General features: G+C 42.3%; 2 protein-coding genes across 2 annotated transcripts in view; one reads left to right on the top strand and one right to left on the bottom strand.

Annotated features, from left to right (window-relative positions):
* The window catches only part of LOC118420636 (trans-1,2-dihydrobenzene-1,2-diol dehydrogenase-like), a 5,144-nt gene extending 4,664 nt beyond the window's left edge, over positions 1–480 (top strand). The window contains exon 6 of the mRNA XM_035827500.1: positions 297–480. The gene's annotated coding sequence lies outside the window, so the exon portion shown is untranslated. The remainder of the gene's footprint in view (positions 1–296) is intronic.
* Positions 481–2,175: 1,695 nt separating this feature from the next.
* LOC118421578 (gastrula zinc finger protein XlCGF57.1-like) lies at positions 2,176–12,364 on the bottom strand. The gene is made up of 4 exons (XM_035828924.1): positions 12,166–12,364; positions 10,485–10,530; positions 8,873–10,312; positions 2,176–2,568 (listed from the first exon to the last, which is right to left on the bottom strand). Exons 2-4 carry the CDS (start codon positions 10,509–10,511, stop codon positions 2,344–2,346), a joined length of 1,692 nt encoding a protein of 563 aa, XP_035684817.1. The 5' UTR covers positions 10,512–10,530; positions 12,166–12,364; the 3' UTR covers positions 2,176–2,343.
* Positions 12,365–16,164: the final 3,800 nt, after the last annotated feature.

Below are 16,164 nucleotides of genomic sequence, written 5' to 3' on the forward strand. Positions count from 1 at the left end.
GGATATTGCGCGAAAACGCTGGCAAATGGGGTGTGGTATTAAACGGCTTCGACTGTATCTGTATGGCTATTGCAGCTATAAAATCCAAATACTAGTAATTGTTATTCGCTGTAACATAACACCAATACCTCTACTGCCGTTTTGTGACATCTAGTCTGTATGATACAAACTTTCCTGCATGTCCGGGGCTGTAGCTGGTCCTTCCCCGCAGAGGAGGCCGTCTGATGTTAAGCGGGCTGCTATAAGCCAGATTTGATCAGGCTATGTGACATCTTGTTCTTTCGAATTCCTTGCAGACCTGATCGAGAGTCCGCTGATGACCCATGCCATGACCCTGCAGATAGCCGAGATCCTAGGACGGTCGCGTCGGTCTCTGATCCGAGGCAAGGGACCCCACCGTCCAACAGCTGATGTTCCCCGACATTGGTCGACTATACTAACTGCAAACGGTGTCTAGATGCCAAAACTAATAAAAAAACAATTAAAACTTCCAATTTTAAAAGGGGGGCTTGCAATCACTCTCTTCCCAAAAATCTATCTACTACAGAAATTCAAATACATCATGACATCTGACAATCCCTGCATGACAGATATAGGAAAATATATCAAAGAAGGTTTAGACATTAGAAATTCCTCCAATGATTGTAAAAGCCTCCAATAACTGTAAGAAACTTATCCCATACTACAACTTCTGTATTAGTTAGAAAAGCGATAAGTTATAGAACTGTAGTTATGTAGATGCCATACTTTGTACCCCGTACAATTGTTGTGTAATAAACTATCTAATTAAAACCGGACGTATTGCTTCAGTACTGTAAAAAAAAGAAGTCGGTAGGAGACCTATGTTAGTATTTCAAGGCCACTTAATAGTCATAGAATCACATGTCGTGAACGCAAATCAAATTGGCTATAGTTAAAAGATAAACATTTCTTCAGCAAATGCAGTTGTTACATATAACGTTACCTCTATGAAATAATAGTTTGTACTCTAGATCTCTTGCTGTCAGTGTGTGTTTATACCCTACGAAATTGTGCATTTTAATACAAGGCTATTTTAGGCACAGAATAGTTGTAGAATTATACGTGTTCTGGGTGGAGCTTTGTACATTAGTGGCTGGTTAGCCCTATACTGTAGAGGATCAAAATTATCTTATTTTAATTCCTAGGCTTACAGTATTTCCCGATTTTTGTACTTATATATGTATTAAGATAACGTTGTTTCAAACTTTAATCTAGTTCGTGATAACGCAATAACAGTATTATGCGTTCCCGCCAAGATGTATGCATGTTTACAGTGATTGATATAGTACCGGTAATGTATATATTTGCTGTTCACTGCAAGAGGACAAATAACTTAGATGACGCGGATTTGATATTTGCAATTGACGACGCCTAGATATGCCACATCGACTTATATATGGTGGCAGTTTCTATTTGGACCCAGCTATCAGCAATTGGATCTATGGTACATAAGGAAAGAACTATCTTTGCTTTATAATTTTGATATAAGTTGTGAAAACAACATATTACAGAGCTTAATTATAACGATTTGTTATTGCCTGTACTATTTTCCTTACCGTTATTTGTAGGAAGAAAAAGATCCCAGGCAAAATGAACTGTTTTCACTCTTATTTATTGCAAATAAGTAAATTTAACACAAGGACGAATAAAAGACGATGTATAACTAGCACAATTGGAAGCAACCCTTAAAAAAAAACGAGTTTACTACTGAAGCGTATGAAAGTGTGCACCTAGACCTATGTGTTAACAGTCTACTAGCTAGGGTCAAAGTATTTTCACAGATTGTTCTAAGTTATAGTAATTAACTAACAGTCAGTCAAACTAGTACACAAGAACCGAACAGCAATATCGACAACGAGTACATACTTCGCCGTCCTATGCCTACAGACAATTCAAGACCAGTCAGGTAAAATTTTGCACACTTAAACATTACAAATTTCAATGAAGTCTGTTAAGTCCTCCACGTTAAAGCACTACAGCAAGCACTCCTCAAAATGGTACGGTTTCTCAGAAAATTTGGTTTCACATAGATCTTAACTCAACAAACTATTTGCTGCACTTCTCATATCTACAGATTCCTTACATTGTACCTGTCTCAGTTCTAGCATGTTTCCTCGGAGTTCTCAGCCGCTGAATCCTCTGCTAAACTGTACACATGTATATGCTTTTTCTTCTCTGTAACTTTTCATTTATTTGAAGAGAACAAAGCCGCCCCCAAGCTGTCTGCTGCTATTTTCACATCTGTATGGTTTTTGTCCAGTGCAAGTTCTCTTTTCTCAGAGAGAAAAAAAAAAGATAGCTAAACTGTTTGTATTGAATTTATCACATCTTTCGAGCTTTATCACGAGTGTGAGTCTTCATATGGCTCTTCAGGGTACCCGATTCGGCAAAACGTTTGTTGCATGTCTCACACTTGAAGGGTCTCTCACCGGTGTGAGTCCTTATGTGCTTCGTCAGACTACTAGGATCATTAAAACGTTTGTTGCATGTATCACATCTGTAGGGTCTCTCACCGGTGTGAATCAGCACATGTCTCTTTAAAGCGACCAGCTGGAGAAGGGGCTGCACGAGCAACCTCCATGGAGGAGCTCTACAGAGCTGACCTCCATGGAGGTTGCTCGTTCAGCCCGCCAGCTCCACCGAGCGAGCTCTATGCGCTATGAATACAAACGCTTTGTTCTCGTCACCTTCATGGAATTTTTAAAACTACATGGAGGAGGTTCTCTCGTATAGGACAAACAACCGGGCTAAACTAGCAGCTCTACGCCATCATTAATACAAAACATGGTTTTCCGTTACACGGGCTATGAATGTAACGTTAAACATTTGGTTCACGTTACCCAAAACAAATCGGTCAGAGGTCTTTCCAAACAGCGCTCCATGGGCTTTGAATGTAAACATTGGGTTCAAGTCACCCAAAACAAATTGGTTGATATCGTAAATGACAAAAATACACAGAACGGAGGGCGGTGCAAGCAACCTCTACAAACTATGAATGTAAACATTCGGTTCACGTAACCTTCAGCAAATTGGTGTAGGGGCTCTATACGGAGATCAGTGTAAACAAGAAACACACGGAGCCGATAGCTGCCCGAGCAGCTCCACGGGCTATATGAATGTAAACACTTGGTTATGTCACCATCAACAAATCGGTCTTAGGACTCCATACAGGGATACTGTAAACAACAAACACACAGAGCCGATAACTGCCTGAGCAGCTCCACGGGCTATATGAATGTAAACACATGGTTCACGTCACCCAAAACAAATCGGTCTTAGGGCTCCATACAGAGATACTGTAAACAACAAACACACGGAGCCGATAGCTGTTTGAGCAGCTCCACGGGCTATATGAATGTAAACACTTTGTTCACGTCACCATCAACAAATCGGTGTTTAGGGCTCTATACAGAGATATTATAAACAACAAACACACAGAGCCGATAGCTGTTTGAGCAGCTCCACGGGCTATATGAATGTAAACACTTGGTTCACGTCACCCAAAACAAATCGGTGTTTTGGGCTCTATACAGAGATATTGTAAACAACAAACACACAGAGCCGATAGCTGACAAAGTAGCTATATGGGCTACATGAATGTAAACACTTGGTTCACGTCACCCAAAACAAATCGGTCTTAGGGCTCCATACAGAGATACTGTAAACAACAAACACACGGAGCCGATAGCTGTTTGAGCAGCTCCACGGGCTATATGAATGTTAACACTTTGTTCACGTCACCATCAACAAATCGGTGTTTAGGGCTCTATACAGAGATATTGTAAACAACAAACACACAGAGCCGATAGCTGTTTGAGCAGCTCCATGGGCTATATGAATGTAAACACTCTGTTCACGTCACAATCAACAAATCGGTGTTTAGGGCTCCATACAGAGATACTGTAAACAACAAACACACGGAGCCGATAGCTGTTTGAGCAGCTCCACGGGCTATATGAATGTAAACACTTGGTTCACGTCACCATCAACAAATCGGTGTTAAGGGCTCCATACAGATATACTGTAAACAACACACACACGGAGCCGATAGCTGTTTCAGCAGCTCCACGGGCTATATGAATGTAAACACTTTGTTCACGTCACCACCAACAAATCGGTGTTTAGGGCTCCATACAGATATACTGTAAACAACAAACACACGGAGCCGATAGCTGTTTGAGCAGCTCCACGGGCTATATGAATGTAAACACTTGGTTCACGTCACCACCAACAAATCGGTGTTTAGGGCTCCATACAGTGATATTGTAAACAACAAACACACGGAGCCGATAGCTGACCAAGCAGCTCCATGGGCTTTGAATGTAAACATTTGGTTCACCTCACCCAAAACAAATCGGTCAGAGGTCTGTCCAAGCAGCGCTCTACGGGCTTTGATTGTAAACATTCGGTTCACGTCACTCAAAACAAATCGGTCATAGGTCTGTCCAAGCAGCGCTCTACGGGCTTTGAATGTAAACATTTGATTCACGTCACTCAAAACAAATCGGTCATAGGTCTGTCCAAGCAGCGCTCTACGGGCTTTGAATGTAAACATTTGGTTCACGTCACCCAAAACAAATCGGTCTGTACAACAAACATACACAGAGCGGAGATCTGAGCCAGCACCTCTACGCACTATGAATATAAACCATGCGGACAAAACAAAACTCCTTATCTCATGTACCTTTAAATGACCCAAGAAACTGAATATTTTTTTCTTCATGCGGATTTTGGGTTACAGAATAGTGAGTTTGGAAAAGTAGTCGGAATTTACCGGCTCGCTCCCTTCACATGGGGACCCAACCTCTTCTTTGAAAATAGATGTGCCTTGTTTGTTTGCCATTGTAAAGAATGCGGAAGCTTCGCACCTTCGTGCTAATAGCTGTTATTGGTTTACTTCAGCCTTGTAACAAGTTTGTGGAAATCTGTTGGTCCACTACCAAAACAAAAGAAACATTTGGTTTCATAAACGATATATTGCGACCTGTTATGAGGAGATTTCCAAACCAGGGTGCCTGTTTTTATAAGAATATAACGGCTTTCATAAGAGTCTTATGGAATATGTATGAATTTATATATATGTTTTTCATACGATTCATTATAAAAAAACACGGATTTGAACTCAAATGAGTTGCGAAATGCACAAGATATATTTATTATTATTAGAGATCGTATGAATTCCGTGATCTTAATCTCAAAGAAAGTTCTTGTTGTCCAAGAAGAACTCAAAACAACCCATTCATTGAATGAAGCGAGCGGTGAAATGTTTGTCCCTCTCGCAAGGAAAGCTGAAAGTTCGCACCTCCTTGCTAATCCGACATCGCCCCAAGGCGCACCCTTACCACGCCAGAACACTCGCCGGAAGCAGCTGGCTGACTGGCCAGTAACTTTTCAAGCAGACGTTGGTAGAGTAAAGTGTGACTTTTTTCTTGAAGGTCTGACTTTTCCCCGCTGGTCTTACCGGCATATGAGAAGGTTACAATATCGAAGACTCTACCAAGCTGTACATGCCTGCTTGGAGAGTGGGTCCTGTAGTCCGGTAGAGTAATACTGTCAAAGCATAGTTTGCACAAACTATCTTTGAGTTTGACTACTAGTATTGATTCAAGATTGATCTCAAATGTTTTAACATTGAAGTTTGTAAGCTCCTTACAATTCAGGCAAAGGGCACCTTTTGTGCTTCTTGGCCTGAGTTTCGTACTTATTAATCTTATGCCATTTTAGGATCTGCTTGGAGCAACTTCCTTGCTTGGAGATTAAAGTAACTCACAAATCTTACTTAATTTATGAGTTTTACGGAATCCATACGATCATTAAAGCTTGTATGAATTCCGCAAATATTTCCTGAATACACCCCTGTAACCTCAGGCATGGCACGCCTCACCTTCAAGAAATCATATTTCACAGAAAATTATAAAAGTACAACTGATCAAAAATACATCACATACCTACTGATGTCTCAGTCGAAGCTATCATGCTCAATTTCTAGTATATGAATATAGTGGTTTCAAAGTCATCTGACAATAACCTTTTCTCTTGATCAATAATTTTGGCTACGTTTCATTTTAAGCATGTTAACGTTAGAGCATTAACTTTCAGGTACTAGTGCAAGAGGTTCTCTCCAAGCAGAGGTTAGGCTCCGGCTGTTTTTTAGTCGTTTTTATCGTCTATTTTATCGTCTAAGTACATCAGCCAGTTAGGTTTGCACCGATTTCCAACTGTATGAATGAAAACGAGATAACGCTCACAGACGGTATGCCAAACAAAGTGTAGACCACCCGAGTAACTTTTACTGGATAACTCCATTCTGTCAAAGGGGGGAGCCAATGTGACGAACACGCACAAACAATACGTAATTGTTGTTTTTCACTTTTATTTCTACGTACACTGAAAATGAAGAGACTGCGGGGAAAAACAGATTGGGAAAATAGATAAAGCAAAGATATTATCGTAACATGGACATCTGCAAGGTAAAGATATCTGTATAAAACCCCCGCAGATACATCTAAGTGGAATGACCGAAACAGGCAAATACACGCTTGGATGGGGTGTTCATCTGAAAGCTCCCTGGTATATAACACTATGCAAGAAGTAAACTCCAACATATTAAATGCTCGCCGTTGCAAACCTCGTACCAAGGAAGTTTGCTCACCTTCTTGCTCGTAAACACCAATGGTTGGATTCTAGCATTAAAACCTTTAAAATTAGATAGTTTGTGCAAATTGTACTTTGACTTTATCACTATACCGGGCTACATGTATATGACCTTTTCTCCAAGCAGAGGTTGGTCGCGACTTTTTCCTTTCATAATGTTATTTTGACCGGCCTTCAAAAAAAATTGATATGAAAGGAAATGGTCACGATTTTTCCCACAAGCCTCTGCTTGAAGAGTACGTCATAGGACAGTCAGCCAGCTGCTGGCGTCAGTGTTCTGGCGTGGAAAGGGCTAGGGCGCGCTTTGGGACGATTTCGAATTAGCACGGAGGTGCGAACATTCAGCTTTCTTTGCAAGAGCTGACTATATATAAACAATGCCCCGCTTGCTTCATTCAATAAACGGGTTGTTTTGATTTCTAAATTTATCACCATCACGATTGTTCTTTCAATTTTTGTATCCAACCATACAAAGAAATGAACAATTATTACAAGTGTTTGTGTGCATTTATGTGCGTGTGTGTTGGGGGGGGGGGGGCGCTCTGCTGCCCATTATGACAAAACAACAACATGTGGTTTCATAAAACAAATATTTAGACCTGTTGCAAACCTCTTTAAGGAAGTTTTACCTCATTGCCCGTATCCAGCGAGGATGGGTGGAGAGACTACTCTCTCTTGGCAGGCAGTTAAATTCTTCTAAAAACAGGCACCCCTGGTATTGCAGATCTTCGCAATAGGTCTAAATATTTGTTTTATAAACCCTTTTTTTTCTAGTACTAGTAGGCCAACAGATTTTCCCAAACAGGGCTAAATCAACCATTCTGGACGATTAGCATGAAGGTGCGAAGTTTTCGCATTCTTGGCAATGGCAAACAAACAAATATCACTGAGTGTTCTTAAATGAGGGGGGGAAGCGAGCCGGTAAATTTCTACTACTTTTGCCAACGAACTAATAATTCCGCGACCCAACATCGACTTGAAGAATAAAAATAATCCCGTGCAGCGCTGCTTGGACAGACCTCTGACCGATTTGTTTTGGGTGACGTGAACCACATGTTTACATTCAAAGCCCGTAGAGGGCTGCTTGGACAGACCTATGACCGATTTGTTTTGGGTGACGTGAACCGAATGTTTACAATCAAAGCCCGTAGAGCGCTGCTTGGACAGACCTCTGACCGATTTGTTTTGGGTGACGTGAACCAAATGTTTACATTCATAGCCCATATAGCTGCTTTGTCAGCTATCGGCTCTGTGTGTTTGTTGTTAACAATATCTCTGTATGGAGCCCTAAACAACAATTTGTTTTGGGTGACGTGAACCAAGTGTTTACATTCATATAGCCCGTGGAGCTGCTCGATCAGCTATCGGCTCCGTGTTTTTGTTGTTTACAGTATCCCTGTATAGAGCCCTAAACACTGATTTGTTGATGGTGACGTGAACCAAGTGTTTACTTTCATATAGCCCGTGGAGCTGCTTGATCAGCTATCGGCTCCGTGTGTTTGTTGTTTACAGTATTCCTGTATAGAGCCCTAAACACCGATTTGTTGATGGTGACGTGAACCAAGTGTTTACATTCATATAGCCCGTAGATCTGCTTGATCAGCTATCGGCTCCGTGTGTTTGTTGTTTACAGTATCCCTGTATAGAGCCCTAAACACCGATTTGTTGATAGAGCCCTAAACACCGATTTGTTGATGGTGACGCGAACCAAGCGTTTACATTCATATAGCCCGTGGAGCTGCTTGATCAGCTATCGGCTCCGTGTTTTTGTTGTTTACAGTATCCCTGTATAGAGCCCTAAACACCGATTTGTTGATGGTGACGTGAACCAAGTGTTTACGTTCATAGTGCGCAGAGCGCTGCTGTTCAGCTATCGGCTCTGTGCTTGTTGTTGACAATATATCCGTATAGAGCTGCAATACCGATTTCTTTTGGTAACGTGTAACCAAATATTTACATTCATAGTTCGCATTTGTTGAAGGTGCTAGATCAGGCCGTCCCCGTTTGTTTGTCTTCTACGAGAGAAGCTTCATCCATGGATTAAAAAAAAGAATTCATGAAGGTGACGAGAACTAAGTGTTTGCATTCATGAGTGCGTAGAGCCCGTTTCGTGGAGCTGGAGGGCTGTACGAGCAACCTGCATGGAGGTGCTCTGTAGAGCTCCTCCATGGAGGTTGCTCGTGCAGCCCCTATTGACCAGCTGACTGAACTGTTTGCTGCATTTCTCACATCTGAAGGGTTTCTCCCCGGTGTGGGTTTTGATATGTCTCCTCAGATTACCCAGTTGACTAAACTGTTTGCTACACTGCTCACACCTGTACGGTTTTTCACCCGTGTGAGTCCTCATATGCTTATTTCGATGACCCCTGTCACTAAAACGTTTACTGCATTTCAAACAGCTGTAGGGCTTTTCACCGGTGTGCGTCCTCACATGTATTTGCAGAGAACCTTTCTCGCTAAAATGCTTGTTGCACTCCTCACATCTGTACGGTTTCTCTCCAGTGTGAGTGCGAATGTGCCTCTTTAAATCATCCAACCGTCTGAACTGCCTGCTGCACTCCTCACATCTGTAAGGTTTCTCTCCATTGTGGGTCATCATATGAGATTTAAGATGACTCAGACTACCGAACTGTCTGCTGCACTCGTCACATCTGTACGGTTTCTCTAGATCTCCGGAGTGAGTCTTCATATGGCTCCTCAGAGATTTCTGGTGAATGAATTGTTTGCTGCACTCCTCGCATTTGTAGTATGGTCTCTCAAGGTTGTGCGTCAGCATATGACTCTTCAGATTACCCAGCTTACTACACCGCTTGTCGCACTTTTCACATTTGTACGGTTTCTCTCCAGTGTGAGTCTTCACGTGCTCCTTCAGCTGAGAGGATTGGCTAAACTGTTTGTTGCACTCCTTGCAGCTGTAAGGTTTTTCACCAGTATGGGTCCTCATATGCTTCTTCAGACTACTCAGCGCACTAAACTGTTTGCTACACTTCTCACACGTGTATGGCTTCTCACCCGTGTGAGTCCGCATATGTTTGTTCAGATTACCAGAGATAGTAAATCGTTTGTTACACTTCTCACATCTGTAGGGCTTTTCACCGGTGTGAGTACGCATATGTTTCTTCAGAGAGCCCGAATCAGTGAATTGTTTGTTGCACTCCTCACAACTGTAAGGTTTCTCACCGGTGTGGGTCCTCACATGCCTCTTTAGAGAGCCAAGTTCACTGAGCTGTTTCTCACACTGCTCACATCTGTAGGGTTTCTCACCGGTGTGAGTTCTCCTATGCTTCTTCAGAGTATCCAGGTGTCTGAAGCTTTTGCTACAGTTTTCACACGAGTATGGTTTCTTACCCGTGTGAGTCCGCATGTGTGACTCAAGTTCTCTCAAGGTTCTGAACTTCCCATCACATTCCTCACATCTGTAAGGTTTCTCATCAGTGTGAGTTCGCATATGACTCTTTAGAGAACTCAACTGACTAAAGCGTTTCTTACACGTCTCACATTCGTATGGTTTTTCGTTGGTGTGAGTGTTCATGTGTTCATTTAGATGCCAGCGATCTCTAAATTGCTTTCCGCATGTCGAACACGTGTGTTTACGCAGAGAAGCCTTTCTGTGCCCTTGTTCTCTCTCGTCTGTTGCTACCCTGGTATCCAGAGAACAGCGCTCGCGGCTACGGTTCTTTCCCGGGCCGCTAGCAACATAGCCCCGTAAACCGACTTTAGCCGGCCCGGGGAGATACGCCTCACGCAGTGAAGGCGTAAACTCCCTTAGCCGGCAAAGTTGTACTCTGATATCCAGGGTAGTCTGTTGCAGGATTAGACACAGCTTGTGTTGCCATGTTGGTGAAATCTCTGGTCCTGTAAAAGAAAGGAAAAGAGTTTGATTTCATTTGATTTATTCGGTTGTATAGATAGCCAGGGCTACCCAACTAGCCGGAGGCTATTACCAAGGGCTAGCCCTGGCAACTTTACAATATACAATAACAGCTTTACGTTTACCGATATATGAGGTTTGTTTTTCGGAGTAGGTTATACAGACAACGCAAAATACGTATATGGATAACTTTGAATACAGAGGCAGATGCTTTACGAAATGCATAAATGCACAAATATAACGTTCATAAATTCTGTTCTCAAAGAAGTCTATATATTCGGGCGCGTGTCTGTGTGCTTGTATGCATGTGTGTGTGTGTGCTTGTGTGTGTATTTGTGTGTGTGTACATTATGTGTGTATTTGTGTGTGTGTGCTTGTGTGTGTATTTGTGTGTGTACATTATGTGTGTAATTGTGTGTGTGTGTGCACATTGTGTGTGTGTGCACGTTGTGTAGGTGTGTGTATGTGTGTGTGTATGTGTGAAAATGAGTCGAAAATCGTAGATCAACCTTAAAGTTAATGGTAAATTTAATGTGGCAGCTATATCAAAACGCATACATAAATGAATATGTTGCTCTTCAATTATACTAAATTGCACAATGAAGATGCCATTAAATTCTTGTCTCCTTGTCGGTGGCTTTACTTCAGTTTAACTACCTGTTTATATTTTTTAATCGTCTACACATACATGTACGTTATGAAAGAGAAAAAAAATATGAAAAAGATAGCCTCGTGAAACGCCCTAAACAGTTCAAACACCGAATCCAAACCTCTGATTGGAGTGTACTTATTTCCAAATTCCTTTGAATAACAAAATGGCCAAACTATTCCGTTCAAGCTTGATTTAACCAAGGGGTAGTATTGAGATAACCAACACATCTAACACTTTGGTCTTTTGTTGCTTGGCTACCAGTAAAAGCCTTTGTGAACACACTGTTGGGGTATACTCTAAAAGACATGCCAGGGCCAAAGATTCAAGCAATTTGTTGCTTGGCAAAATGTTCGGCACCGCCGAGCGCCATGGTAGGGTGTCTCTTTGCCTGTGCCTTGTCTGTTACTGACGGATTTGCATAACAATGACACGCGTCTGTCGGTTTCTTCTTTTTTTTTTCAGAATCTGACTCAGCCAAACTGAGAGGAACAGACAATCTGTAATTTTTAAGACTCGTCAAATGATAAAGCAGGATTAGCTGTGAAACTAAATTTGAGATTCTTGCCTTTGCAATGTATTTCAAATGCTCTATATTTCACAGTAATTCGATCGGTGGATATGAAACTAAGGAAAAATTCCGATGAAGAAACCTTGCAATATACAAAATTTTAGGCTGCTTGATTAAATGAAATACATCGATATAGGATAAATAACGTTCAAATTTTGTATTTTTTTCTCCTCGCTCCCAACAACGCTCCGAACCCTTACTTTGCGAAGAACATATAATAAGACCTCCATAGTACAATGTTTAAGGAATTCATACAGAGTAATAAGACTTAATTATCTAACGCCGGAAAGCATTTCGGCTTGTACCAAAGGCGATCAACGACGTCAAAGAAGATGTGGAAGAAACATGGTGACTAAACGTAATTGTTCGATTCAACAGAAAATAAAAACGACACACTACCTTGTGAATATAAGGGGCAAAACAAGTTGAGCCAGACGATCTCTCTTCTGTGACGCAGAAAACTTACACGAAGCGTCCACTGACAGCTTCAGCTCGCCTGAGAAACGGCATGAATACTAGAGCACTTTGTTGTCTGGATTGTTGTCTGAGAGAAGATGGCGGATTTTACACGTCATGCATTTCGCGGTTAATTGGTTTACAGTCGCGGAACACAGTATCCTTCCGCGGTTAAAATAGTGCGACAAAAGTCCTAAAGACCAGGGACAGAGTTTTTACGTGGAGGCCAAGATTTCAGATAATGCATTGTCTTGTAGGCTAGTTATCAGGTTTTCAGGTCGGAAGAATTGAAATGTGAACTTTGTTCTGTCTGAGACGAATCGAAATGTCACAATGGGTTTTAACCAAGTGTTATCAACGTTTATGAATCAGTGAATGGTATGAACTGTAACTCACTTGGCACATGTATACTTTGTAAATGTCACATACCAAGCCCATTGCAATGTAGTTAAATCTGAATCTGAAAAGCGCCCCCCCCCTGTATATGGCGTCATCAAGCGGAGGACCACTGCACTGCAGGAAGCTCACAAAGAAGGCAAGTTGCAATGTCCACAACACAAATATTTTAACGCCGGCTGGTTAAAGTTTACTTAACAATCGATACAGTCTGAAAACTGTTTATTCTTTAGAGATGACTATGCAAGACAGTATCTTCCGTGCTTTAATACTTTCCCATAAAATCTCTATTTTAAAGCGTTTACTCTTTTTTCGGACCTGGACCTGGTCCGTTGGACCTGAACACGAACACGAACACGAACACGAACACACACACACACACACACACACACACACACACACACACACACACACACACACACACACACACACACACACACACACACACACTCTCTCTCTCTCCCTCTCTCTCTCTCTCTCTTTCTCTCTCCCTGTCTCTCCCTCTCTCACTGCACTCACATGCACAGTCTCTCAAGAAATGCAAGACTTCCCCTGTGGTGTCTGTTTTCTCCCTAGTTGCACGTGTACTGCTGCAGATAGCAACCATGTTTCTCTTTTGATCTCTTTTGTTTGTTTACAAACTTATTTCCATCCTTGAATTTTCCTCAAAAACTAAGCAGAAATACTGCTGATGAGTATGCTGAATCCTCCCGAGGTGTTTACTCCGTCCGTTACGAAGTGCAGGGCAAACGTCGTGTCTGATGAAAATGTTGCTCCAGGGGTCAGTGCCCGTCCACAGTAGCGCTGAGAGGGGTTGGTAGAAAGCGCGGTCCAGTCCGCACGTCGGGACATGTGGCCCAGGCTGATTAGCCGAGAAGGTGGTTCCGCGAGTGGCCTAAGATATCAGATGAAATACTTTCCGTTATTAGTAACATTTTTGCTTTTTAGCGGAAGAACATTTCAACTTTAAGTCGACGAACCTATATCAATAAAAATATCTTCAACCGATAACATTAGTAGTGTAAAAGTAGAAATTAGAATCATAGATATAAAATAATTTTTTTTAACTTACGCATGGAGTTCCAAATAATCATCCGTACATCCACCGGACGTGACGTCGTTGTTTGTAGACCTGTCCGGCAGGTCAAAGTTCAAAATGGTGACTTGCAATGCATGCCCCGGGTCTGTGGTGATGACGTACCAGCAGTCCAGGTTGGGAGGATACAGTTTGGGGTAGTTAGGGGAGGTGATGACGTCTATACCTCCACTAGGAACGTAGTGGTCGAATCTGCAGTCTGATAAGAGTTCCAAGAACACAATCCTCAGTGACCGTCTCTTTCTAGGTTACTTTGTGCTTGGCAAACTTCTAAAAAAAAAACTATACAATATATGGTTAATTACAAATTTATACATATACGCATGTTAGTCTGAACATAAGTTATTTTAAATCTGAATCAGTTATTGGTATTTTATTTATTTATTTATTGACAATGATACAACTCATTACACGGATCTGCCTAGGCAGCTTTGTGCTGGTATTGTGCCTATTCAGATCTAGAGTGTCCCTATTTTATGCATTGTTAACATGTGGATAAAAAATTGCAACAACCTGTAATGGGCACCGCGATGTCTGCAAATGCAATCAGTGTTGTGTCAGTGCTCTCTTCTGTAGATGTCGATGGGGTTGGGTGTTCAGTGTCCACTGCGGTCTCGACAGTGGTCATCAGGGTTGTGCTAGGCTCTACATTGTAATTGAAGCTAGCTGTGATAGTTGGGTTGATCGTCTCGGGATCATTCTGTGCCGTGGCGGTAGAGGTCGCTTCTGACGACGTGTATGGCACTGAAGAGGTCATGGGATGGTTAGAGTTTTGCTCCGCTGGGCTCTGTTGCTCTGTTGTGGACTCTATCAATGAAAATATGAAGACATGGCACATGAGAACGTGCCCGGTAGCCACAAGCATCATATTTTTACAGAAATAAAATATATAGGCCCAAACATTGACATGATTTCGTTTTAGGGGAGAAAGTTGTACAAAGGCTACACAAACCTGTAAAGGGAACCAGAATTGCAGCCAGTGTGGTCGGTGGTATGTCAGTAGACTTTTGTGTAGATGCCGATTGGCTCGGGTTGTCAGTACCCGTTGTAAACTCGACCGTGGTAATCAGAGTTGTGTTAGGCTCTACACTATAAGTGATGCCAGCGGTGGTGGTTGGGTTAATCGTCTCGGGGTCATGCTGTACCGTGGCGCTAGGGGTCGCCTCTGACGACGTGAATGGCAAAGTGGTCGTCTCTTCAGTCGTGGCAAGGGTGGGATTCAGCTCCGTTGTGGTTGGTTGCTCTGTTGTGGGATCTATCCAAAAGATATTGACATGATGTCGTTTACTTATTTTAATATTTGCCCTATGATTTGTGTAAAAACTATGTCAAATATTTACCTTAACCTTGTCCTTTTTTTTGCCATTTTAACTAATTAAGATGGCCCCTCCTGTGCTATTGCTAAAGAATTACTTTCCCCATTTCGTGCGATTAGTTGTGGTATGTAACATTAGGGTGAAAATACCTCAAAAGTTAACACCTTTTTTAATGAGGTGAAATGGATAAAAGGCAACTGCAACAACCTGTAACGAGTACCAGAATTGCCGCTAGTGTGGTCGGTGGTGTGTCATTAGTCTCATGTGTAGATACCGATGGGCTAGGGTGTTCAGGGTCCGTTGTGGATTCAACTGTGGCCATAAGGGTTGTGGTAGTCTCGACGATATAAGTGGTGGCAGCGGTGGTAGCCACGTTGGTCATCTCTGGATCAGTTTGTACCGTGACGCTAGAGGTCGCTTCTGACGACGTGTGTGAGGCAACCTCTTCAGTAGTGGAAGGAACGGTCTTTGGCTCCGTTGTAGTCGGTTGCTCTGTTGTAGGCTCTACCAAAATTTTTGCGATACGTCGTTTATTCCGCGCTTTGTCTCATAATGAATTTTACAATTATCATTAGATTTGTCCAAAATGAAAATTTAACTGCAAACAATGGCACCATGCTATTCTCTTATAGCAACAGCTGGCTTCTTACCCTTACAGATGACGTCATTTCCCGACCATGTGCCTGCCCCCTGGCAGGTTCTGGGGGTACTGCCCTGACTGAAGCCGTACTCGCACTCGAACTTGATGACGGAACCCCAGGCGGTCTCGTTCCCAAGGATGTCACCGTACCCTGGCCGCTGCAGTTCTGGGCAGTGAATGACTGGGGAGATCAGAAACATAGAACTGAATTCAGATCTTTGGAACATTGGAACATCTAACTGATTATGTTACCTTCACAGAAGTAAAGGGAACATATTGTTTTTGCTTTGTTTCTTCTTCTTTTCCGCGCAAATAAGGTCAACGACTTGGACCAGACGGCTGTCACCATGGTAACCGGTAAAGTAGCAGGCACCATGTGGTGTTCGGTTACATAATGTAGCAAATGTCAGATCTAGAGGGGCTCGGGTCACTACATTTAGAAATGTGTTCAAATAAGAATGAACAAAACAGTTGCCAGTGTTAGACTACAACAT

This window comes from Branchiostoma floridae, chromosome 8 (assembly GCF_000003815.2).
Source record: "Branchiostoma floridae strain S238N-H82 chromosome 8, Bfl_VNyyK, whole genome shotgun sequence".
Classification (NCBI taxonomy): Eukaryota; Metazoa; Chordata; class Leptocardii; order Amphioxiformes; family Branchiostomatidae; genus Branchiostoma; species Branchiostoma floridae.